Source organism: Chaetodon auriga, chromosome 15 (genome assembly GCF_051107435.1).
Source record: "Chaetodon auriga isolate fChaAug3 chromosome 15, fChaAug3.hap1, whole genome shotgun sequence".
Classification (NCBI taxonomy): Eukaryota; Metazoa; Chordata; class Actinopteri; order Chaetodontiformes; family Chaetodontidae; genus Chaetodon; species Chaetodon auriga.
This window is the reverse complement of record NC_135088.1, coordinates 20,105,165-20,129,820: the sequence shown is the minus strand read 5'-3', so window position 1 is coordinate 20,129,820 and position 24,656 is coordinate 20,105,165. Positions and strand designations below refer to the sequence as shown.

General features: G+C 42.7%; 3 protein-coding genes across 3 annotated transcripts in view; all 3 read right to left on the bottom strand.

The window, feature by feature from the left end:
• Positions 1–10,052, bottom strand: part of mlxipl (MLX interacting protein like) — a 50,099-nt gene extending 40,047 nt beyond the window's left edge. The window contains exons 1-7 of the mRNA XM_076751459.1: positions 9,689–10,052; positions 8,101–8,207; positions 7,750–7,829; positions 7,500–7,589; positions 7,078–7,119; positions 3,137–3,311; positions 2,042–2,122 (exon numbers count right to left, since the gene is read on the bottom strand). Coding sequence (XP_076607574.1) covers positions 2,042–2,122; positions 3,137–3,311; positions 7,078–7,119; positions 7,500–7,589; positions 7,750–7,829; positions 8,101–8,207; positions 9,689–10,035 — 922 coding nt within the window. The 5' untranslated portion in view covers positions 10,036–10,052. The remainder of the gene's footprint in view (positions 1–2,041; positions 2,123–3,136; positions 3,312–7,077; positions 7,120–7,499; positions 7,590–7,749; positions 7,830–8,100; positions 8,208–9,688) is intronic.
• Positions 10,053–11,481: 1,429 nt separating this feature from the next.
• c1qbp (complement component 1, q subcomponent binding protein) lies at positions 11,482–14,575 on the bottom strand. Its single transcript, XM_076751462.1, has 6 exons — positions 14,194–14,575; positions 13,133–13,283; positions 12,943–13,033; positions 12,693–12,788; positions 12,443–12,568; positions 11,482–12,321 (listed from the first exon to the last, which is right to left on the bottom strand). Exons 1-6 carry the CDS (start codon positions 14,444–14,446, stop codon positions 12,172–12,174), a joined length of 867 nt encoding a protein of 288 aa, XP_076607577.1. The 5' UTR covers positions 14,447–14,575; the 3' UTR covers positions 11,482–12,171.
• A 1,121-nt stretch (positions 14,576–15,696) lies between these two features.
• Positions 15,697–23,376, bottom strand: dhx33 (DEAH (Asp-Glu-Ala-His) box polypeptide 33). The gene is made up of 12 exons (XM_076751253.1): positions 22,998–23,376; positions 22,501–22,661; positions 21,815–22,042; positions 21,018–21,188; positions 20,527–20,712; positions 20,170–20,281; positions 19,221–19,380; positions 18,943–19,031; positions 18,727–18,854; positions 18,365–18,568; positions 18,178–18,264; positions 15,697–17,507 (listed from the first exon to the last, which is right to left on the bottom strand). The coding sequence occupies exons 1-12, from the start codon at positions 23,206–23,208 to the stop codon at positions 17,199–17,201; spliced, it is 2,046 nt and encodes a 681-aa protein (XP_076607368.1). The 5' UTR covers positions 23,209–23,376; the 3' UTR covers positions 15,697–17,198.
• Between the last annotated feature and the right edge of the window lie 1,280 nt (positions 23,377–24,656).

Genomic DNA, 24,656 nt, shown 5'->3' with positions numbered 1-24,656 from the left:
TGTGACCAAGAGAAAGGCAGACAGCTGATCCCTCAGGACCCTGCCAGTGCTGTGAGAACAAACAGCTATACACACACAGCCACACACACATTACAGCAGTGGGCAGCAGGTTGTCTCTGGGTTACAAAGGCTGACTTGTAGCCACAGGGCTGCGAGATTGCTTCACTGAAAGTAACACAAATGTCAAAACAACCACAGCCATTGTGCCCTTGAGCAAGGCACTAAACTCCAACCTGCTTCTTCCCTCCTGTCTGAAGCTCTTCACCTCTCTGCTGTGTCGTCCTGCAGGCGAGCTGTTTCCTCTGAAGCGGCCCTGAGCATAAAACTCACACCCTAAAGCACGCATTACCATTATCAAGAATTCATTTCTGAAACTTTGAATCTAGGTTAACTGTTGCTCCAACATGTCCTCATGAATTCCTTTCACTTAGAACTTTACTTAAAGCTGCACTGACTGATTTTCTGTCCACATGGGGGCAGTGCAAACAGCTCTGGGATGTTAGCGACTTTAAAGTTTCAGTATCAGTACAGTAAGTTCAGTATCTTGGCCAAAGACACTTCAACATGCAGACCGGAAGAGGCGGGGATCAAACCACTGACCTTCTGATTAGTGGATGACCCGCTCACCCTCCTGAGTCACAGTGATGCGCCACACATGAAACAATGTGCCAACAAAGACAGGGAAGAAGAAAACTGCAAGCTAATAAACACGGGTGTGAACAATTCTGGATTTAAAATACAAGTTGGCTTTGCAAATATTTTATCAGAATGGATATGCACTCAACACGTTTGTCAGACCACGAGGGTACAAACAGTGCATTTTGGTGAGTAACACTGAATGTAAACAGAACTTTTGTTCCTTTACAAAAAACGACTACAACTACTAAGTTGATGAGTTAGCTAGCTGCTGTTTTTTATTATGCAGCAACATCATTCACTGGAGTCGTGTTTGTGTCCATGTGGTGAATATAAGTCCAATATTTACTCTCTTTTTAGTTCTGTTTTTGGTCTTCACCAACTCCTGGGGGAAATATTTGGCTCTTGCACTGCTAAATGCTTCACTATGTTCCCTAAGGAGTGGCTAACTTTGTCTTTCTGCACCTTAGTACTGAGCAGGTGGGCTTATTATTGTGTTTTCACTGAAAACAGCTGCCTGCTGTGGCCGAAAACAACACTGCTGAGAGCAGTGAAACTGTTAGCTGTTAGCTAAAATACGCTAAATTTTCATGAAATCAGGTGTTACTTCTCGGTGGGTTCATCACTACGAGCGAGCCCCTTTCAGATTACACCCATTAATTTATAATTATGAAAATACTGATTATAGCCGCTTTAATCAGCTGTCATAGTCACTTGCAGGACCTCTCTATCCAGTTTTAAACCAAATTCTTCAGACAAACAAAGTCAAGCCTCTAAATGGCAACTTCAATGCAGCTTTCAGTATCTTCCAAGGTAACTATTTGATCATTAGTCATCAAGAGCTTGTTTTTGAAGAAGTTCCACCATCTCCCAGCCCATCCCTTTATTTTGCTCAGTCTTCTAGGTGGTGCCAGAGCACGGGGTCATGGTTAAGCACATCGTCTTCCACTTCCCCATTCTCCCGGCTCAACACTGATGACCCCCCCCCTTTAGCCTCTGAGGACCAAACAGTATACTGCAGACACAGGAAACAGATCTTCTGATGCAACAGCCATATGGAAAAAGAAACCAAATCAAAATGCAATGCAATGCAAAAAAATGGATTGAGTAATATAAATTTAAAGTCAGATTTAAATACTTAATATTAGAATACTTTATTTTGACATCTTTTGTAGTGTGAGAGGGGAACGTGAAGCAGAATCAGTGCCAAGAATCTAAACTCTTGGGCTGAAAATGTGACAACACTTATACCTCTTATCTGGTTCACTTCAGATTTTTTCTATCAAATGTATTCTTTTGCCTCAAATGAAGCAGAGATGTACCACACTGTCATTCAATAATGGAATTTTTTGCCATTCTATGACAGAATGTGGCAGACACTGACAGACAGACAGACAGAGAGTACCTGGTATATCTATGAAATCATCTAGGTTGGATTGCAGTGGAGTCAGGCCTGGCTGGATTATATCAGCATTGCTTGTGTACGCTGAAGAAGAAGAGAGCATAATATCAGACATGAGAGGGAGAGAATGTGTGAGTCCATCTGTCAGTGCGTCTGTCTTGTTGTGTGTGGTTTTTTGTCATGCGGCATTTCCTTATTTGCAGGGTGGGTTCCTTCAGCTGACTTCCTGACCCATGTGACCATCAACCACAACCACAAGTGACAAATCTGCGGGAGCAGTCGATCTCATTTAACTCAAGGGAAGGAAAACAAGAAAGCATGCTTTGCTCCCCTTTCCATAGTCATGAATAAAGAAAAACAGCCAAATGTAAAGTTTGGAAAATAAAACTTCTCTATTTTTTTTTTTTCATTAAGAGTTTAACAGTCAAACAGTACAGGGTAAACCACAGTAAAAAAAACAAAGAAATAAAAAATCAGTATTCCAGTGCACACCACCATACTACGATTGACACTATTTCATTGACAGATTACATTAAGATAGGACTGACTGGGCTACATTATTTGTTTTAATGTAATCTGTCAATTAAATAGTGTCAATCCTAGTATGCTGGTGTGCGCTGGAATACTGATTTTGTTTTGGTTTATTATTGTTATATCCTGATTGGTGGATGGAAGTATGTGTCTGAGTCAAACCAGTGAGAAGAGCAGAGAAAAATAAGACAGATTTCCTCTGTCTGGATTTTTACATCTCACTATATTAAACCATATATTATAAACATGCATTCACACTCTCCTTAATTCTGTCCTCTAGGCTCCCGTTGATGGCAGACAAGGCAGAAAGCTAGGTTAATGAGTTTTGGCAGTTATTTGATAAAAAATGAAAATAAATTAGACCCAAGGAATTCATTTTCTGCCAAGTGATGCATCCAAATGATAAATGCACAATTCAGCCTTATCATGTAGCTCGCAGGCCACCAGTTGTCCATCCTTATTTTTAAGCACTTTCAATCATTTGATGCTGCACTTGAGACTGATGTGAGACCAGTGCAAAGTCACAGCTGAAGGTCACACTGAGAATTCATGGTGCTGACTACTCACTGTCGTGTCGGTCACTGGCCCAGGGACATGGCTTTTGTGTCATGGTGAACAGGGTGTCAGAGATGTCGGACAGAAGGCAGTCCAGGTCAAACATGTGGGCCTCCACCGGCGCTGCTTTAGGCTCCTGGTGCATCTGATTAGACCATTTCTCGAGCTTGCCTTGGCAGATCTGACCCTGGAGCACATCAGCCAGAATTGAAAATCAACTTTTAGTGGCACACCAAGTCAATACCTAACCTATCCATTAGAGGGCTCTCTATAAGTAGAACACCTGTCATGTTTGTTGCCCTGAAAAATGAAAAATGCATGTAAACACCCCAAAAAACACATATGCTTGTTCAATAAGCTATTAGTCGTGAAAATTTGTGCATCCAGCTACCCTTAAAAACACAAGAACACCAACTCACTAATCACATCTAGTTTCTAGAAAAACAGCCAGCCAGAAACAATGCAATGCCACTATTTTCCAAGTGCCCATTCTCCTCTTAAAAATCTAATAAAACACTCACAGAAAACGAAGCTCCAGACCGGTCTTTTCCCTCTGTTTGAGATGCTTTGCTTCACCCTGATCTTCTTGTCTTTACACTCCACTTCTAAGTCTGAGGCAACATTTATATGGAAGCCCAGACTGAGCCGGAAACTGTTTTGATTACGTCTAAGCAGACGACATCCCCTGTTATAATTTATTCGTTTACCTCTCGATTTTTTTTTCTTTGAGGGAGAATGTAAGTGTACAAGTAGAAATGAGGTAAGATTGTTGTGTGCATGTGTGTGTGTGTGTGTGTGTGTGTGTGTGTGTGTGTGTACAGCACATGATGAAAAAGCAGTTTTGACATATTGTTCAAAAACACTAGCCCCTTACAGGTTATCATTATGTCCGCTTTGTTCATTTCTTTATTTTTACGTCTCACAATTTCAATAAGAGCAGCAGCCTTTTGTCCCTGACCTAATTCTGGCAGTCACACACACGTGGAGGCAAACAGGCAGAGCAGAGGCCGTTACCAACACAAACTGCGGCTGCCTCTGTCCAGTGAAGAAAAAAAAATATGTGCATATGAGCAGCTTGCAATTTCTCACTTCCAATGGGCGTCATTTACATTTTTTTGAGGTGCTGCCTGCAACTAGGGGCCACATTACATTAAATTCATCTTAGTGTGAAATGAGAGGAGATAAGCAGAGATGACAAGTAAAGACAGAAAATGTGCAGAAATTAGATAATAGAAATTAGATTGAATGAAATGATACAGAGGTTAGATGAGACTAATGCCAAACATTTCTTCTTTTTCAAGCAGTTTCTTTTCATATTAAGAGCATAAGATAAGGGCTCACCCACACCAGCAGCAGTGCTAATATGCTCACAATGACAGAGCTGCCATGCTGATCCCAGGTCAGAGTAGTAAGCTTTAGTGTATTAGAAATCCAATTTAAGTGTAGAAAAGTCATTAAAAGTACACTTTTATATTGTGTGCTTAATTTAAAGAATGTTTGATACATACTTTTAAAAAGTGCACTTCTAACTAGATATCATTAATTTCTCCTTAAATGTATTAAAATGAATATACTAGTTCTTCAGTACTTAAAATGGTGCTTAAAAGTACTTTATCTTAAGTGCAAATTGTACTTAAATGTATTTTTTAAAAAGTGTAGTAAATTCTAAATATTTTTAATAAAGTGTACTAATGAAAATTAAATTAATGAAATTGTACTTTAATTTCACTCCATTTTAAGTATACTCAAGTATATTTCCAACACATTGGAGTACTGCAAGTGTGTTTTGGATGCCCATGAATCCTGATTTTCACTGGTGTTTGTAAAACGTGCCAATTTAGCAACTATTTACACTTCAAGTATACTGAAGTAATACTCAAGTGGTACTCAAGGACCACCTGAGTACACTTAAGCATACATGAATTTGACAAAAAAAAAAAAAAAAATAGCACAAAGTGCACTTAGTACATTTTTCAAAAAGTCTAATGCAAGTGGAACGTTTAGCAGGTAATATTTACCAGGTTCACCATCTTAGTTTAGCTTGTTAGCATGCTAACATTTGCACAAGTTTAGCTGAGGTTGAAGGGAATGTTAGTTTTACAAGTATGAGCTCATAAAGTGGGACAAATTAACACTTTGACATGATCATAGCACCACAGGAAGAGACAGTGGATCACTGAAGTCATTTGAATTTATCCTCTGGGGACAATGAATATCTATAGATATTCACCATGAACCGCAAATTACAATTACAATTAGTCGCTTTTTATCCAAAGCATACATGTGAATTCACACACCGATGGCGCAGCATCATGGGGGTTCAGTATCTTGCCCAAGGATACTTCGCTATGTGGACTGCTGAGGCCAGGCCGATCGAACCACCGACCTCCTGATTGGTGGACGACCATTCTACCACCTGAGCCACAGCCGCCCTGTCAAATGGCAAATGTCAACCTCACGGTGGCTCTCAATGAAAAGTCAGGGGATCAGCAGCAGCATTCATCCTCTGGGGAACTTGACAAACTTTCACGGCAACGTATTCAGTAGTTGTTGAGATTCTTCAGTCTGAACCAAGACACTGCCTGCATGCCTTAAACTCAATAACAATAGTAAAGTAGTAACTTAATAATATTCTACCGTTATAGAAGTACAGACCTCTCATAGATTGTACAGTCCACTTCCCTGTTATTGCCTTTGTTTCTGACTTCATTTGGTAACTTGGCAGGACTTTGTTTCACTCTCAAACTGGCCGACTTTCAATATGATGAGTACTGACAATATCGCAAGTAATTTGAGTCTGTAATTGATTTGCAAACAATTGCTCTTGGAATATGATGCCTGGCGAAAGCAGATAAAGCTACACACCAATAAGACTGTTATAGATTTTATGGGTATGGAGCTGAATTATTAACATTATATAGCCAATTCATTTGTAGATAGAGGCTTTGAGAGCTCAAAGCTTTATGTCATACACAGCATCAAGTAAACATTAAGTTTTTCCCAGCCACTGGATGCACTGTAACATATTACGAGAAAGGTGAGATAACACTTTGGGAACACATAAAAACCATCCAACCTGCCTTAGTGATCTTTGACCTGTCAGCTACATGCTGATATGGGCCCTTTGAAGTGCCACACAATACATGAACCGTTTGAACTGCAGATAGACAAGACAGACAGATTCCCAGTTTTGACCTGAGTTAAAACCCGGGCTTCCAGAGACACCCCCAACCTAAGCAGGGATAAAAGCGGAGGAATGATCATGCCATAAGGTGACGGAGGGAATAGTGGGATGAGCCAGTGGAACAGCGGGCTGTGCCTTGTGCGGCACATGTCACATTCTCATGTGAATACTATCATGAATGAGGTGGTTCCCCAGGGTGTTACTCTCTCGCTGCCTCTCTCCCTCCTCTCCTCTTTCTCTCCTTGTCTTTTGTTTGTTTCCGCCACCGTGACTTCATTGTCATACTTGCTGCCCCTCCACAGTTCAGCTTTTAGAAAGCGCCGCTGGAAGTAGGTCAGATTTGATTAAATGACATTAAATTCTGCAGCTATTTCACTTGAATAAAGATAAAGCCTGAGGGGGTGTTAAAGGTATTGTCGCTGTTGCCAATCAATATGTGTCAATAGCCCACAAATGCCAGGCCATGACGCAAGTTGTTTTGCACGTTGCTGTTTCTCTTTTTCATGCTCTCTTTTCCTTTCTAGTTAACCAAGGGAGTCTAAAGCCACCCCACCTGGGGGACTTTGATGATCATATGTTGAGCTCCGACTGCATTCAAAAGTAAAAAACAAACGCTGGCAGGTCACCGGCACTCACGCTGAAGCCTGGGTCAATCGGCACAACTTCAGTTTTCAGAGGTCAAAATAAACATTTGTCTGCATTCGAGTTATTCCAGAACTTACAGAGCAACAGACCACAGAATAAAGTCAGAGCAGGACTTCTGTCATACCTCTTGTAGCATTGAAAGAATATCATCCTTCTTATTCTGAAGCTGCAAAAGACAAGAACAGAAACAGTGTGTCATCTGATTGGGAAATAAACTTAGTCTAGCAGCAGATATAGTATTCAGCATGCTCACTAGCTTAGTTTGGAAAATTTGCATTTGCTAATTGGCACTAATTTTGATCTGATGATGGTGCAGCAAATCAGAGAGGTTATGACAACATGAATATGTATACCAAATTTGTCTACGTGTAGACACATTTGACTCAAAACCAAAAATATGAGCTTCATGGAGGCTCTGGAGGAACATTTAGCAGGATATATCGTCTATGAGCCATGAGCATCGAAACAAAACTCTGTGCTAATCCATCCAGAGGATGTAGACGTTTTTGTTAGAATACGTGGAAGCTTTGACCTGCTGGCGCTCACCCTCTTCTTGTAGTAAATCCTCCACTTGTGATACTCCTTGATCACCACCTCAATCCTTCGCTTCCAGTAGCTGCCCTCTAATACGATCGCCTGTCGACGTGATGCAGAAACACCAAGCATTAGCTTTCTGACAAGAGTAAATCATACACATGTCCAATGTTATCAGTGTACGGCACAAAAATCAAAACTCAGCAATACAAACAATGTTTTATTGACTGAATTTGGAAAAGTGTGCAGTTGAAAAACTCACTTCAGGCTTTCTATGTGAATCGGCCTCCGAGCCCTCCAGCGGAGTGACAAACCCACAAACTGGGTTCTTCCTCTCCACATCTAAACACGGCAGACACATAGCAGCAAATCAACAGATTTCGACAGAAAACACAGATTTCTTTGACTGTGGCGTCTTCATGAATGCAGCTAGTGAAACACATGGATTCCTGTTCAACTCCTCATTCATGTCTAGTCTCTTATTGTTCTTTTCCTTCAATTTCTTGTCCATGTTCCATTGCACTTGGCAGTAATGGCCTTCTTCATCATTAATGGAAAGATGCTGAACACTATCTAGGCAGCAGAGAGAGGAAGTGATGAGCGGTGAACTCACACTGAATGAACCAAGCTCTCCAGATCGCGTTGTTCAGACGGATCTTATCTCTCCACAGCAACCGCAGACCCTTAAAAGACTTCCACTTGGGAGAGACTATCTGACTACTGCAAAAAACAAAAAACACACAATGTCAATATATATGTTAATATGTTCAAAGCACTGCTTTTTTCAACCTTTTGAAAGACAGACAAATGAGTAGATTCTCTTCAGAGGAAAACAGACACAGTTCACAGACACAGCCTCAGCTTATTGACCAGTGCACTGCCAGGCTGACACCTTTTACCAGCGTCCTTCAGCCGGCTGAGTGCTGAAAAGAGGCTCCCTAATGTGAGGTGCTCAGGGAGTTGCTAGGAAGCTGGGGGGGGGGGGTCATTTTCAGCATGCTTTTAATGGAGCGGCATTGCTGCATGTCACACACTCCCAAACAGCACAGATAGCATATTACTGACAAAAACCTATTAGCAGAAGAACTGATTAACACCAGCCAGGTTAATGACAAATCCTGTGCAGCAGAGCAGCAGTACGCACAGTCCACCTGTACCCAGAATAAAGTAAATGAAGGTATTCATGTCCTTATTGTGACAGCCCTTCATAACAAGGTACATTTTGTGATTGCGCTGGTTTACCGCTGGGCTGAGGGTTTCTTGTGCAACTGTCATCAAACTATAAAAGATACAAAATTGGCACACAGTCCCTGGTGGGAAAAATGTTTTCTCGCGGCCAAAGAACTATTGGCAACTTCCAAGAACAAGTTATTAAAGCAGGACTAAAATTTGATTTTCTAAAGCACACCTTTTGGAAGAGAAAGACATCAAGAACAGGTGGTTCCTTTTCAAGGTCTGTGTCGGACAACTGGCACTCAGAAAAAAAGAGCAACAAATTACCTCTCACAAATGCAGGGAAAATTTGGATGTTACAATGTCTGTATGTAGGAACTGATAATAATAACAATAATAATAATACACATGTATCCTAAAATAAGCATGGCGTGAAGACAAGGCAGGCTCGACTTTACTTAAACAAGCCAGAGGCATCATTTGTGGATCTTCTCTCCTGTCCCTCAGTTACGCTGTAATCTCTCCAGTGCTGCCAACTGGAATCAAAGTCCACTTTTCAGTGAAGATTTTCCAAGCTGTTGCGCAACAGACTGCAAAATCTCTCTTCCAACACTTCCACACGCACTACAACCCAGCCTTAAATTTAAGCTTTAAAAGAGAAACCTGCTGAAATGTGGAGCTCTTTGTGGAGAGGCTCATTAAAACATATGTAAGTTGTGAAGTGCAGGGGGAGAGAAATATCAATTACAGCCTGCAGGTTCATTTTGCAAATGAATGCGAAGCCTGCATTTTGATTCCTGGAGCAGCTGAAAACTTATGAGAAACAATATGAGAGTCTAGTTTCTAATATTTCACTTTATCATGATGCATGGAAGCTCTGAATAACTTCTTCCTACAGATGAAGAGGAGGCTAACCTGGAGATACAAGTGGAAATAAAGGGTGTTTTTAGACTCATTTACAGGGGGATATCTGCTCATTTTAAAGGTGGGTTTATCCTCCTGTCCCTGACTAGATCATGGGGACCCACCTGTAGGCCAAGGACATGCAGTCAAACAGGCGGGTCAGAGTGGGGTCGATGCTGAGGCTCCCGGAGCTGCGGGGGCCGTAGCGGTACGTCTGGCAGCCCGTCCTGTTCACCGTGTCAAAGTCATACTTGACAGAGCCGCCGCTTCTCCTCCTGCGCGGCGCAGAGTCGCTGTGGGGCGACGACACCATGAAGTGTCCGCTGTGGATGACCTGCGTGCCGGGGAGGGAGCCGGCGGACGCCCCGGCGCCGGCCACCCGAGCGGGCTCCCCCTCCGCCTCCGAGTCCGAGTCCGAGTCTGAGTCGTCCTGGATCTGTCCGGCTGAACACACCCTGCCTTTGCCCGCCATGGTGCGCGTTCATTCAGAGTTGACCGTCCGTCCAGAAGTGAACTTTCTCCTCAGCTGACTCCCCCTCCTCCTCCCGCCCCGCCCCTGCTTTCTTCAGACAGCCCAATATTTCCTCAAACAAGCGCTGCTGGCCCTCCACAGCGAGGCCCCTCATGTGTGAGAGGAGACAGCTTCTCCCTGAACGACCCGACGTTGACAGGGGACTGTTGAGTAAGAGCAACTATCATTATGTCAACTTCCTCTGGTGGTAAAGTCCTTCTTTCCACCGATCACTGACCACTGTAATTATTAATAGACCAATCCTAACAGCTATTATTATTATTATTATTATTATTATTATTATTATTATTGGGACTTTATTGGGTTGAAATCATCAATATTAACTTAACATGAAATGCCTCAGAAGATGTTCTTATTGGATGTTAATATAACCTCACAACGTCACACAGGATATTCTTACCTGGGACACCACTTTTAATTTCAAGTAGCCAGATGAGGAAAGTAACTCAGTACATTTACTCAAGTACTGTACTTGAAGGGTAGGCCAATGCATTTTAAGGTCTGTCTTCAAACAGTAGTCTGGTAGACACTGAAACAGGTTTTTCTTGTGGTGATTATGTCTCTGTTCATGTTGGCTGGTAACAGATCCCTTCCTAATGTGCTAGGGGGCAAAATATATTCCAAAGTTTCTATAAATGGAGTCAAGTGAAGTGAGCATCTTCAAAGTTAGAGCTTTTTTAATTTCAAAATGCCTTCTGTGTGTTACTATCCCTCCTCCAGCTCTACAAAGAAACACACGATGGGTGAACGTCAAGACTTTAAAGATGAAATGTATGTTAGCGTGTTGATTCCCTGAGGTTGTTAGTAAGGACGCCTCTGGGATGATTATTGAATTTTCAGCCCTCCCTCCTTCTGTTCAGAGGCTGATTTAGAGAGCACAGTTTTCCAGAAATGTAAATCATGTGTCATTTCTAGGTTCATATTTGAACCTCATTTTTTTACGTAACAATTATGCATGATCTCAGACATGACGTGCACAATGCTGGTTTGCATGGTACTATACATATTTAATTCAGCCTAAAGATGTGCACTGACTTCCACAGGAGGGGCGACTATTCAGTGACGCACACCTCTGGACCCCATGAAGAGCCAATTTAGGCTTGAAACACTGCACTCGTAAAAGTAATAAAGATTAGATTTTTTTTAAGGGGTTGTTCTACTGTATTAAGTATCTACAATTACCCACAGTATCTACACCTGGACAAAGACATGCAAGTGTTTTGCAGACTGGCTGCTTGAAAAAACTCATTTCCAAAGTCACAGATGCTCTGACTTTAGAAACATGCAACGTTCTTGGCCACTTGTGCATTTCATACACTGATTTACATCGTATTTACCTGGCATACCAAAAAAGAAAAAGAAAAAAAAGCAGCATAAAATCATCCATTAATATCAAACTGTTTTATTGGACACTGGTCTTCCCTTCTCTGAAGAAGTACTGCTGATGTATGCCCTGTCAAATTTAGACTTCACATATTATGGTCTGATGGCTTCAAAACAGTATTTGTCAACGTGAACTCCCCTGCAAAGCCAACGAGAAGTAAAGCACAAAGCTGGACTGTCGAGATGTGAAACCAGAAGCTGTCACATGTCTGACAGAGGACTGATTTTGTAAAATGTTTCATCTGTTGGAGTTTTAGTTTTACTTTCACATGTTGGTGAATGGGCCCTTCATTAGCTTTAGGACAGCTGAACATTGACAAATACTGACGGGATCACATGAAACCACTGCAGTGAAGACTAAAACTGAGAGACATTTCTCACGATGATGGTTTCTGCACATTGTCACAACCTGCATCATTTATGAGCTTCGTATATTTAAATAACCTCCTTTAACTCAGAGAAAAATAAACTAACATCTTAACAAAGAGAACACATTCGCAGCCAATAATTAATGTGACAACTTCTGGCAACACGGCTCACTGATCACAGACAGTAAAGCAAGCGATCATCAGTCTCTTTCGACGAATCAACCAATCAGTGCTGCAACATTTGCTTTAGTCTTGCTGTATTATCATACCTCAACTGTTGTCATGATGTGTACTGAATAAAAGTGAAATTTAGTTATATCTAACATTAGTTACATTTGACAAAGCCTTGGAGGTCTTCCAGGAACTTGATGTACTCCTGATGCTCAACAGCAGTGCTCAGCTCCATCAGTTCATCAGCAAAGGTGTTGTCAACCCCCCGGTCAGCCAGGAAGTCCATCAGATGGTCATACAGGGCCTGAAAAACAACAAACCATGGAGCTATAATCGCTCACAGTGACTCACGTTGAAACACAGCTATCACCAGCTGCTATTATGTCTATGGAGGTCATTCTTATGTTCAGTTTCTCAAATCTTACCCAGTCCAGAGAGTCTGTGTTGAGTGTGTAGCTCGTCTCCTTCCAGTCGGAGTCTCCCTCAGGCTGGAAACTGACCTCACGAATGGCGAAGATGTCGCTCTCCTCCTCTCCTTCGCCGTGACTTATCTACAAAAACAGCTAATTATTAAGTTTCCATTTAAAAGCTGAACTGTCAGAGACGTTCTGCTCCTCTCAAATCTGCATAACTCATATGCTCATTTCTGTATAAATGCAGGCAGTCTGCACTTACCTCGTCTTCGGGGAAATGGCAGTCGAACACCAGGGAATGTTTTGAAGCCTGTTTTGTTACTTCAACGACAAAGTTCGGTGTTGACACAATTTCTGGCTGTAAAGGAAAAACACAATTCTAAATTATTATTCAAAATTCAACGATAACAACTTTAATCAGAGTTTTAAACTAAACTTTCCGGGCCAATGCAGTCATGACTGCTCACACCTTCCATACATCTCCAGTAAAAATCAGCGTTGTCAGAACTCACCTCTTCTTCTGCTGACTTCTGCTGGCCTTGCTCTGCCTCTTCCTCAAAGTTAGGAGGAATGCTGTTATTGACATTGAATGAGACAGTGATTCTGAAAAAAAAAGAAAAGAAAAAGATCAACAACTCATTAGTGTGCCCAGGTCCCAACAAGAACTGGATAATCACAGACCACAGACTGTGCCAGCCTTACTTTTCTCCACCAACATTCCTTGTGAGTTTCGCCTCTGTGCCGTTCATCTCCAGCTCCCATCCTCCAGACATCTTTGGGAGGCTTTTGTGTTTCTGGATCTTCCTCTCCTCTTTGATCTCATCAGTCAGGAAATCACCGAATGCTTTGTCACCTGTTTAAAATTGTGTCAGAGGAGTAATATAATTATGACTACGTGGAAAATTCAGTCTTTCTTATCCTGCTGCAACTGCAATGCAACGTCCATTAATGTAATCCAGCGTCCTGCTTACTGAATCAGAATCAGAATGAAATTCCATTTCAGTTACATCCCGTCCAAGAAACACAAAGAAGACAGTGACACATAACTCTTGGTGCTTACAGAAAGCTTTCATAGCAGTCTTCCTGTCAGTCTCCAGCTGGCATGCACACAATAAGCTTACTATTGGGTGCTCTCAGTTTATCTCAAGAGCATTTCTTTCTGACAGCTTTGCTACAGAGCTGATGGTAGCTTTTGCCTCACCAGTGTTTCATTATAGGACAGCATCACACCAGTACACACAATGAGCCCATGCTTATGTATTATTACAGTCATTCGTTTTTGAGCAACTCAGAAAGGGAATTTACCTGTTATCAACATACACAGACTGACTATGAACTTAGATCAACATTAAAGACTGTGTGTACTGCAGTAGTTCATTTAACATCGCTGGATGCTCATGAGGCAGCTTCACAAGTCAACATGTGAGAACTTCTTTGAAAAACTGTTATTGTTGTTAGTTTTTTTATGATGATTTCATTCACAGAGTGTTTTACTTGCTGTGGACAGATAAACACATGTTTCAAGGTGAATGCCAGCTGCTTACAGTGAGATGATGCAAACTGACCCACGTGAGTGGTGTTTCGGGTTTAATGTCCTCAGAAAGGACAAAACTCACACTTAATTGAACACACTAAACGTGAGCTCTTCTCTTTAACGTTAACCTCGCAACTAAGCGCGTTTCTTTCTCGTCATGCAACATTGGCTTAAACGAGGCAAGCTAGCTAACGTTAGCATACTGAATGACTTCGACATTAAACGCTACCTTCTGTGTGCAGTGCTCCACATCCACACGACACCGAGGGATTCAACGCCTTTGAACTGAACAGTTTCGGCCTGTATCCTGACGAGGCTCCGTTGTTACTCAGCATCCACAGGGAGCGGGTGAAGGGCCGAGCTGTTGCCGAGCTTAGAGTGCTCGGTGTCGGGCAGCTGAGTGGCAGCGCTCGGGCTGTGGACGTGGTGGCTGAAGAAAGGCGGACAGCGGCTCCCACCGCACGGACAACTGACTTTAGCATGGCTGTGTAGAAATATTAAGATGTCTAACAACAGAATAAATTACTGTGACCGGCTGGCTCCCCGTGACTGCTGCTTCTGGAAGATTACAGAAAACACGTGTGGAAGGACACATTGACCTATGATAACTATGACCCCTGCACCGGAAATGATACTTTAACAGCGAAAGAAATTAAACAAAATCACTACTTGAGTCTAATTAAAACCAAAAATGCGACAATAGACATCACATTGTCATCATACGAATAACTAGTCTAAGCTAATCAAATAAAGAAAATGATATTTTAAAAAGTAATGATATGTCACAGCCTACTCAACAGCGCCCCCTGTGGCCTAATGAAGAGGAAGATTATAGGCTTCACACCTGTCTCCTCCTCTGGCGCATCATAAATCCATAACTGCCTGTAATACACAGTAAATGCAACATTTGTCCACAAGAGACGAGAGGACACGTAAATCTAAATAAGAGCAGCAGCATCACAGCGAAGACAGGCTGTCTCACATGTAGTCAGAGCGCTTCCTGACCCACAAGATCTGCTGCACCATCCGGTCCAAACTCCACTACACAAAATCAGTTCGTGGCTGCAGCAGAGAGGGGCACCGTGGAGGGAAGGGTTGCATCATTCCAGATGAAGCATGTTTTCACGTCATGAGGTGAATTCGTTGCATCATGGAGACGTGAAGCTCTGCTGCCAGGAGGTGGAGCTGTTTTCAAACGGCTAACCCAGGACTCCTCTGACTTGTTCCTTCTCAAACACCATCTGCTTCTTCACAATGTTGCTTTTCTTGAACAATATTTCACTTCAACTACTGGATGTTTGCCACCAGGTGTTCATGCAATCCTGTATTATTTGGCTTTTGTTTCACTTGGTAAACATTACTTCAAAAGTGTCTTTTTCCTATTTAAACAAATAAGTGAAATAAATATCATCCGATCATATTACCACATTTTAAACGCTGAAAATATATCTCACTGCTCTGTGCTGTGGAAATCATCAATAGACTGCACCAAAGAATAAACTGTCTGTAGATCTGATTCTGCTTCAAAAATGTGTCAATCTAAATAATCATGGCTGCCATGAGGAGTGACTCATGCTTTCTGTAAAAAAAAAAAAAATAATAATAATTTTGAATGTTTTCAGTTGCGACAGGATGGAGCAGCTCTTCAGCAGACACTCACAGATCTGTGGGGCTGCTACTGTCCCCCTGTGCCTCTGGTTCTGTACTCTTCACATGTAGACGTGCTCTGTGGGACAGTGACTGGATTTTTTTTTATTAGAAATGATACCAATAGTGGTTATGGAAGACTTTAACAAATCATATGAAATATACTCTGAATAACTCATCAAAGGCGTGCATTAGATCTTACAAACGTCATAACATGCAGATCTTAAATGGCCTACTTTTCCTTTGTGTCTGAAGAAAAATGTATAAAGCACATGACCTGAACATACAACCTCTTTGTAACACGGTCTGATGATTCTCTACAGCAACCCCAGATGCATTTGGTATTTTTAAAAGTTAGAAATTGTTGGTGGTATTTATTCCGGTAACAGTGTATAATAGTACAAACCTGAGTCCAGTTTAAAAAAAGACAAGAGGAGCATCCATCCTATTCCTCAACACGGTGATGATTCTACAAAGTATGAAAGACCTGAGTGATCAGATCATCAGCTATAATCTCCATGCATTGCATTCATTTGTTGTCAGCATACATCTGTGGTTAGTCTGTGCAGAGGCTGAGTAACATACAACAGCGAAGAGTAGAACCTGGAGAATAAGGCATGCTACTTCTCCGGATGTGCATGTATGTGAGGAACTGGTGATACAATCAAAAATTGAAAGAAGGCATGCACAAGATAATAAGATGAGCGTCGAATGTAGAGCACTTAATCAAAGTGAAACCGTGTCACTGTCACGTGTACAAACCTCTTATTCTAACCCCAACACTGGCATCTTCTTGTTATTACATGGTGTCATACATTTAAGAAAGTGTATTGTCCTTGCATATTTAAAACCCTTTAAGACCACTTTGTATAAACCAAAAACTACATGGTGGGAAAGCTCAAGACAAGCCTGCTTCTCTTTGCTTCTGAGATGTCAAATCTTCACTATTACTCAAAATTATGCTGAAAAGAACAGCCACTAGCTATTCTTCCAACTTTCTGAATCTTGGATGGATGGCTTGACTATTAAGTGCAATGTTTTGTGAAATGAGCGCATGGAGAAAAGGATTCTACCCAATCTGATTAGACTTTTAAGAAAGAATGAACAGATAAATCATATCAGCCCGAAACATTGCTTATTTGAAGACCGGTGCTCCTGTGAGGTTTATCTGTGCTGTCAAAATGCATGTGCATGTTTGGAGGAAGTGATGCGTGACACCTCAAAAAGATTCTTTTGGGGGGGGGGGGGCGTTTAGCAGGTGGCCAAATGGCAAGATGAGAAACTGCAGGTATCAGGCAGAAGAAAGACAGTTTAGAAAATCTGAATGACAGTCTGACAGGAAGTCAAAGTTGTGAGGCCTCAGTATGCAGATTTCTGCTGCAGTGACACATGCCAAATGCTTGTCAACTAGGAGGTAGTGATCCAGAGAAGTTTACTCCACAGAAAATGCTCTGTTCAGATTCGCACTTGTATGAAATCATAAGTGTCTTGATCCAAGTTCAGCATTGAAGAGAATACATTTTCCAGTTTTACTGTCACTGGGTGATTTGAGGAAGGTGTCCTTGCAGAGTCCTGTTTCTCTGTTGGTTAGCTCTTGGTGGCTCGCAGCTTGCGGCCAAAGTACTCTGGTGCTGCGTCCAGCAGCCAGTCGGCATCCACCAAACACAGGTCTCTCATGTAGCAGCGGGAGGTGTGCAGCAGCTCGTTGAAGACCACGTATGCTGGCTTGGCCTGGAAAAGGACGGAGGACGGGTGGATGGCCACAGGCTGGTGAGTGTCCAGAGCTAAGTAGCTGCCGTCGGGTTGGAGTTCCGCAGCGTTGACGAACATCCCGTGGGCAAGGCAGCGGCGAACGTTCCCTGTGTCCGCCCCACAAGACTCCAGCTTCAAATTCAGCTGTTGAAACAAGCAGGACAGGACGCGTTTGATCAAAACGGTGATTTACTGATGGCCAGCGTCACAGTATTCAGTGATCAATAAAGCCAAACGGCACTAAACTACTCTGGCCTGAAGCAGAGATGAAGAGCAGGCTGCAGAGGTCTGGTAAACTCTTTTTAAATACACACCTCCGGATTTTTTTTTTTTTTCTTTCAAACTTGTTGTCTTCAGCGCCAACTAACACTGAATGTGTCAGACTTCAAACAGTTCCTTCTGGAACCACACAAGACTTTCTACAACATTTTTTGAAGACCTGTAAAAGACTTTGATGTGTAAAATCTGAGGAGTTTGCCTTTAAGATGCAGACCATGAACCACGACATCCCCAGTTCAGGTCAATTGCCCAAACATATATATATTAAGCCTGGAGCAGTACCAGAGTCTCTCCTGTGCTTCCTGACCACAAGCTGGAGGATGACAGACGGGGACAAGGGTGATTTTTTCCAGACGCAGACACAATCATAATAATCAAAGTGATGTGAAATGATGCCTATTTTACTGTGATGTTCCTGTTTTCGCAGACAAACACTTGTGGATCGAGAATCGTGTGCAATGGTGTGGCTAATAATATTGATTTCAGGAGGTCCAACATTCACACACAGTATTCTTGAGGATCTTCAGACGTGTACCTTAAGGCAGATATCTTTGAGTTGCGTCTGGACCTCTTTGACCAGACCCATGTTCCTGCTGTTGACGAAGTTCTCTCGACACCACTCCTTTAACAGTAGACATAAACATCATTACAAAGCTGTCTCAGCAACATCATTCGGTTTCTGGACTTTGCTTTTCTCCCCCTGCTCCTCAAGCTTTACTCACCTTATTACCAGTGACTTTCTTGAACGCCCTGTAAATGTTGAGCAGCGTCATGTGGTCCCCTTCGCTGGAGCTGAACTTCTTGCGTGCAGCGAGTACCTCGTCCCTCCGGGCAGGAGGGTTATACAGCACGGTGTCCACTGATAGCAGAGACACGATGCTCAAAATCTCTTCCGAACAGGAGTAGTCGGGGGACAACAGGATGGTCTGTGAGACGGAGCGAACAAGGCAGGGAAGTGTTACAAGACATTCTATCTGGGTTATGCATGTGTCCCATGTACTGCGGGCTGCAGGCGGTCACTTTTTGTCACAACCCCGCAGCAGCATCTATTTATGTAATGCAATGCATTTCCAAACACCTGTACCTTGGCATATCTGGGCTCCAGAGGGAAGCTTGCCATCTTCTTTCCCAGAGCAGTGAGGAAAACCTGCCCCTCCTTCCTCTCTACAGCTCCCAGCAGCTCTAAATGCTCCACGGCAGAACGAATGGCCTCTGGGATAAACACACCAGGTTAGTACGATCTACCAGCCCCGCTGGATGACCAGAGGTGCATCGTGATTCATGATCAGCAGCATCTTACCTGGAGACGGCTTGGACATGAAGTCAAAATTCGTCACATCTGGAATCCCCAGAGCCATGAGCTGCAGCATCACACCTGCTAAATTACACCTGAAGCACACCACGCACACACACACACACACACACGCACACACACAAACAGAGGAAACGGAACAACAGAAGAACAGACCATTCAATCACACTGACCTAAAAAAATCAACATGTGGGACACACTCTTCCTGCACAATAGCCCACACTGAGCATTGTGATCTGCATGAACACAAAGGAGAGCGACAGTACCTCTGGATCTCAGGCACAGTCATAGGGACGAGGTTGTCGAATTCCTGCTCAGTGTAGAGACGATAGCAGGAGCCAGAGTCCTCTCTGCCGGCCCGGCCTGCTCGCTGCCACGCCTGGGCTTTAGAAACCCGCTGCACAGCCAGCACCTCCAGCCCGCTGTCTGAGGGTCACACAGCACATGTACAAAAAGATGAGAGTAAAACCCAACACGATTTATGTTAGAAATATAATGCATTTCTGATGTTATGGTTTGGAGGGCATGTTTGTTTCAAGCTCTTTTTATACAGCCTGTTCAAGGTGGGAATGTCGCTCCATTATTCCATTATTAATACTGAGGCAATGACGTTCAGGCAGGATTTTAATGTTGCAGCTGCTCGAGGTGGAGCTAGTTTGAACTACTTTATATACAGTTAGGCAGTTTAGTCCAGTGGTTCCCAAACTAGGGGTCAGACCCCTCCACAGGGTCACTAGATGAGGGATTGTGAGATGATTATGAGTTCTGCTTCGCCAATTTGTAGTGAATATTCTTCCAGTGTTCCTCTAATCTTTGCTTTAGTTGTTAAGTATGAGACGGTTTTAACTATTTCTGCCTCTTTTAACTGTTCAGTTGAAACCACCTGAGAAGTCTGGAGAGGAAATCACTCTTCAACGGAAACACTAAGCACAGTATTTCCCTCTGAAATGCAGCGGAGTAGAAGTATAAAGTCACATTAAACTACTTAATGGAACTACTTAAATAAGCCACCTCAGAATTGTACTAAAAACAGTACTCGAGTAAATATACTTTCCAAAGGAAATAACAGCCTGACTGTGATTAAAATAACCTGGTTGCCTCTTTTTCTGTGATTAATCAAGGCACTAGTCATTATTAAGTGGTTCATGGTATGTCAATGGAAAGCTGTGTTATATTAACACTGATATGAGGACGTGTGTGACGACTGAATCTAACCAGGATTGAAGCGTTTGGCCTTCACCATCCCCGTGTCTATGACGTATTTGATCCCAGAGATTGTGACAGACGTCTCAGCAATGTTGGTTGAGAGGATGACCTTCCTACATCCCTGTGAAAGGTAGAGAGGACAACATTCGGCACGACGTAAGCAACAATGTAATTCAATTATGGTATGTCTATCTTTACATTGATAAGACACTTCTGCCTTTAAAGTAGCAGCAAAGCTGAAACAATGGCAGACATGTCTTAAACAGAAACACAGTGGAGAAGAGCAGAGATGAAGACAATGTGACTGTTTCTTCAAACACGTCCCTCTGAACTCTGTTCCTCCTGCATGTTTCCTGCTGCCTTTACCTTGGGAGCTGGCTGGAACACCCTGAGCTGCTGGGCTGGGGGCAGCGATGCGTACAAAGGGATAACCACCATAGGACCACAGCCGTCAGGCAGATGCTTTGCGATGTCCCGGCATGTCCTCGCCAGAGCCTCGATCTCCTCCTGACCCGTCATGAAGACCAAGATATCATGGGACGGAGGTGCTTCCTGTGCACAGACAACAAGAGCGTGTTCTGTTCCAGTGTCGAGAAGGATCATCACAGCACACGAGCATGCACGCAGGAAGGCTGTTTACTCACAGGTTTGTGTTTCCTATCATATAAGAGTGGATTTTTTTTTACACGACTGATTCCACATGGGTGAATAAAAAGGAAAAAAATGTGCATGTCAAGGTCCCTTTTATTCAACTGCAATAAAACAATACAATACACTAAAAGAACTCTGGCGTCACAAGGCCAGAGCAACAATGAATAAGAATTTCTCTCCGCTTGAAGGCAAATGTTGAAAACTACCTGATGGATCTGGAAGACAGAGACGAGTGCAGCCTGCAGATAGTCGGACTGGGGCTGCTTGGTGTAATAGATCTGAATGGGATGCTGCCTGCCCTCCAGGTAGAGCACAGGTGACTTGTTGAAGTACTCAGAGAATAAATCCACATCCATGGTGGCTGACATCACTATGACCTGAGCGGGTTACACAGAAGACAGGAGCTGCACTTTGGGATCAGGGTGAAGAAAAGGAGCGATCAACACAGCGGAGGCAGGAAATGACCTCATACGACCCCGATTCCAAAGAAGTTGGGACACCGAATAAAATGGAAATAAAAACTGAACGCAATCATTTGCAAACAAGCTGTTGACCAACAACAGATTGACAAAGTGTTCCTGAGCCCATGTTGTAATATCCTTTACACAATCATGTGTTCACAAAGTGGTGACCTTCGCTCCATCCTCGCTTGTGAACGACAACACTGACCCAAACAAGTGTTTTTGGAGCATTGCACAACTTTTGTCTTTAGCTGCTCCTGTCCCAACTTGTTTGAAACATGTTGCTGCGCCAGATTCAGAATAAGCTGATATTTACAAAAATCAGTGAAGCTGATGAGGTCAAACATTAAATATATTGCCTTTCTTCTATTCTCAGTTGAGTAAATCTCAAAAACAATGAGCAAATGATCACATTCGGTTTGTTTTAAACAGCGTCCCAGCTGTTTATCTCATGAGCAGATGCAGTGAAAGGATGAGCTCTATGTTTTCTATGAAAGTAAGATATCTCATTAAAACCAGGACAACTGGAACTGTCCTCGTACCTTCAGGGGAACCTTATTAAGCTCTCTGCGTCGGCGCTGAGCCGTCTTGACCACGCCGAACAGCACATCGGTGTGCACGGTGCGCTCATGAGCTTCATCCAGGACCACCACAGTGTAGCGCAGCAGTAAGGGGTCTCCGATGGCCTCACGCAGGAGCATGCCATCTGTCATGAACTTCAGCTTCGTCTCAGCGGAGGTGACGTCCTCAAAACGCACCGTGTAACCAACCTGAGAAGAAGAGAGTTGATTTACTCTAAAGAGCCCAGGAAAACTTCAACAGATGACGTGCCGACATTATCATATCAAGTCAAGTATCCATCACAGAAATACATTACAGTGAAATTTGCATTAATATTCTGGTGTGGATAAAAGGACTTTTGTCTTATTTTTTGGACGCACATGCACATGCACACGCACACATGTGGTTTACACAATATACATTCCTCCCAATAGTTTCCCTCTACTGTACAGATTTACAGGTGGTGATCATAGGACTGGGCTTTAAAATGCAAAAAGAAAAGACAAACATTCATCACATCTGTCTGTCCTGCAGGATATGCACAAAGTGTTTTGGTGAGTTAGCATCACTTCAGTTTGTTTACAAGAAGACTCCAAAGCGCCCAATCAATCCTAGATTTACAGCACAGACTAATCCGGTGTGTGGGAAGCCTGTCTGTTGTGCATACCAGCTTGCCAAGCTGAGTCCTCTTCTCCTCTGCCACCCTTCCTGCCAGTGACACTGCAGCAACTCGCCGGGGCTGAGTGATGGCAATGATGCCCTGTCGTCCAATGCCGGCCTCATACAGATACTGGGGGATCTGAGTGGTCTTCCCAGAGCCAGTCTCCCCTGATGTAGGACAGAGAATGTTCCAAGTTAGAAATAATTCAGCTGCTTCACTATAAATATGGAGAACAGAAATGATCTTTTCTGAGCAAAATGTTCACCTAAATGTGAAAACACTCACTTATTTAGATGGACTAATAATGCAGGCTATGACAGTCAGTTAAATAGTGTTTACAGCTGTGAATCAGGAGAAGACTTTTGTTAAGATCTACAAACTGAAACTGAGCTGCACAACATCAGAGAGCTGATACAGGTCTGTTTCACAGTGGATGTATCCTTTAACTGAGTGGCAGCGGCTAACAGTGTTAGCTAGCTGGAGCTGGAGCAGCGTTAGCTTACCGATCAGGATCGCATTGTGAAGCTGTCTCAGCTGGTTCAGCAGCTGAGGTTTCGCCTGGTAGATTGGAAGCTGTTTCCTCTGGACGTCTATCGGAGTAGTTGCATTTCCCTTTCTAGGCAGCAGCATTCCAGGCTTATTCTTATCGAGACGGAAAAAAACAGACCCCGGCTTGAATTTCTTAGCCGGAGGAGGGTCGGGATCGTGGGGCATGGTCTAGAAAAAGTAACCCTGATAGCAAAGCTTTGCGGCACTTTCTTGAGATTCTTTTAAAGCCGGACAAAAACAACAAAAAAGTTTTTTTTTTTTTCCACTGCTCACTGACAGACGAGCAGTCACTGCGGATGTTTTGCTACCTCTGCAAAAACGTCCCCACGTGGTAAAATTCGGCGCAGATGATTGACGTCATCAAGCGTGGGTGAAATTTAACCCGAGTTCGGACTGTCAGGTACCTTCACTGACCGCAGATGCACATCCATAATTCAGGCATGGAAGATTTAAAATGCCTAAATAAAAACGAATTAAATAAAGAAATGAAATGAAATGCAGTGCGCATGTATGTGTACGCACTGTGTAAATGAAAGACATATGTTGAAATGACAGTTATTTAGATTTTTGTTGGTATTAATTTTTGTGTTTGACTAAAACACTTCTTTGTGATGTGAGTTTTCCATGCCACATTAAAATCAAACAACAGCAATGAAAACAAAGGGAAAAGGCGTGTTGCATTTCAGTGCTGACGAGCAGAGGACAGCATAAGTCTGACAGCATGAAATGCAAAGCACTGTTAGTTTTCTTGAGGAGATGCTAGCAAGTCTCCAGAAATGGAACGCAGCTGTGGAGCAATTTTGGTGTGGTGGCATATGTACATCAAGAATTGCAGCCTGTGGGATCATCATGTGGCCTAAAAAGTATTTTTCTCAAGGTGTGTGTGTGAAACTTTTTTTTTTTTTCTTTACAATTTTATCTGATTATGTGTGCTTGGGAGCCAACACGGGGTCAACTGGTCAACCAGCAAAAGTCTTGCACATGCATGCTCTGCACTGACACAAACTGATGATGGCAGACAGCCTTTCACATTACAATTGTTTCCTGTGTGTGCTATCAGCTGCAGGGACACTAGTAATTACTGTGCGTCTAGCTCCATTTGTGACTGACTATGTGCGCTTTTAAGGGATGGAGTGTGCTGCAACAAACTGCCTTTGAGGGCTCATCAGGGTAAGTGTTGACAGCTAATTAGTGTCAGCACATCAGGTCTTGTCTTCTGGTAATTTTCTGAAATTTAGCACTTTGTTGTGTTGTTAGAACAAAAGCAACAGTGACAGTTGACTGTCAGTAGACTTTGCAGACATCGAGGCTATTAGCATTACCTCAGCCTGTTCCATTTAACCAGTCAGTGTTTATTTTTAAGTTAATGCAGACTAATTAACACTAATTAGCTGTCAGCACTTACCGAGAATTCTGACAAGAAGATCCCTTGAAGCATGTTTGTACAACTTCTAACAGCACTATCCATTCCTGTGCAATGCAAAATTCGATCACAGTTTTTAAAAACAAATTGAAATAATTGTCCTTATAATAAATGTTATTCATTTACTTACATCTTGATAAATGCAAAAATAAAAACAAAACACATCACAATGTGTATTTTATGTCACTTT

What these genes read in the sequence shown, in the direction of transcription:
- c1qbp (XM_076751462.1), bottom strand. Translation starts at nt 14,446, where the DNA reads ATGCTAAAGTCAGTTGTCCGTGCGGTGGGAGCCGCTGTCCGCCTTTCT. An exon ending in GCCATTTCCCCGAAGACGAG is followed by an intron (nt 12,569 to 12,692) that starts GTAAGTGCAGAC and finishes CTGTTTTTGTAG; the next exon opens with ATAAGTCACGGCGAAGGAGA. An exon ending in ACACAGACTCTCTGGACTGG is followed by an intron (nt 12,322 to 12,442) that starts GTAAGATTTGAG and finishes GTTGTTTTTCAG; the next exon opens with GCCCTGTATGACCATCTGAT.
- dhx33 (XM_076751253.1), bottom strand. Translation starts at nt 23,208, where the DNA reads ATGCCCCACGATCCCGACCCTCCTCCGGCTAAGAAATTCAAGCCGGGG. An exon ending in TCACAATGCGATCCTGATCG is followed by an intron (nt 22,662 to 22,997) that starts GTAAGCTAACGC and finishes GTCCTACATCAG; the next exon opens with GGGAGACTGGCTCTGGGAAG. An exon ending in TTAATAAGGTTCCCCTGAAG is followed by an intron (nt 21,189 to 21,814) that starts GTACGAGGACAG and finishes TAACCCGCTCAG; the next exon opens with GTCATAGTGATGTCAGCCAC.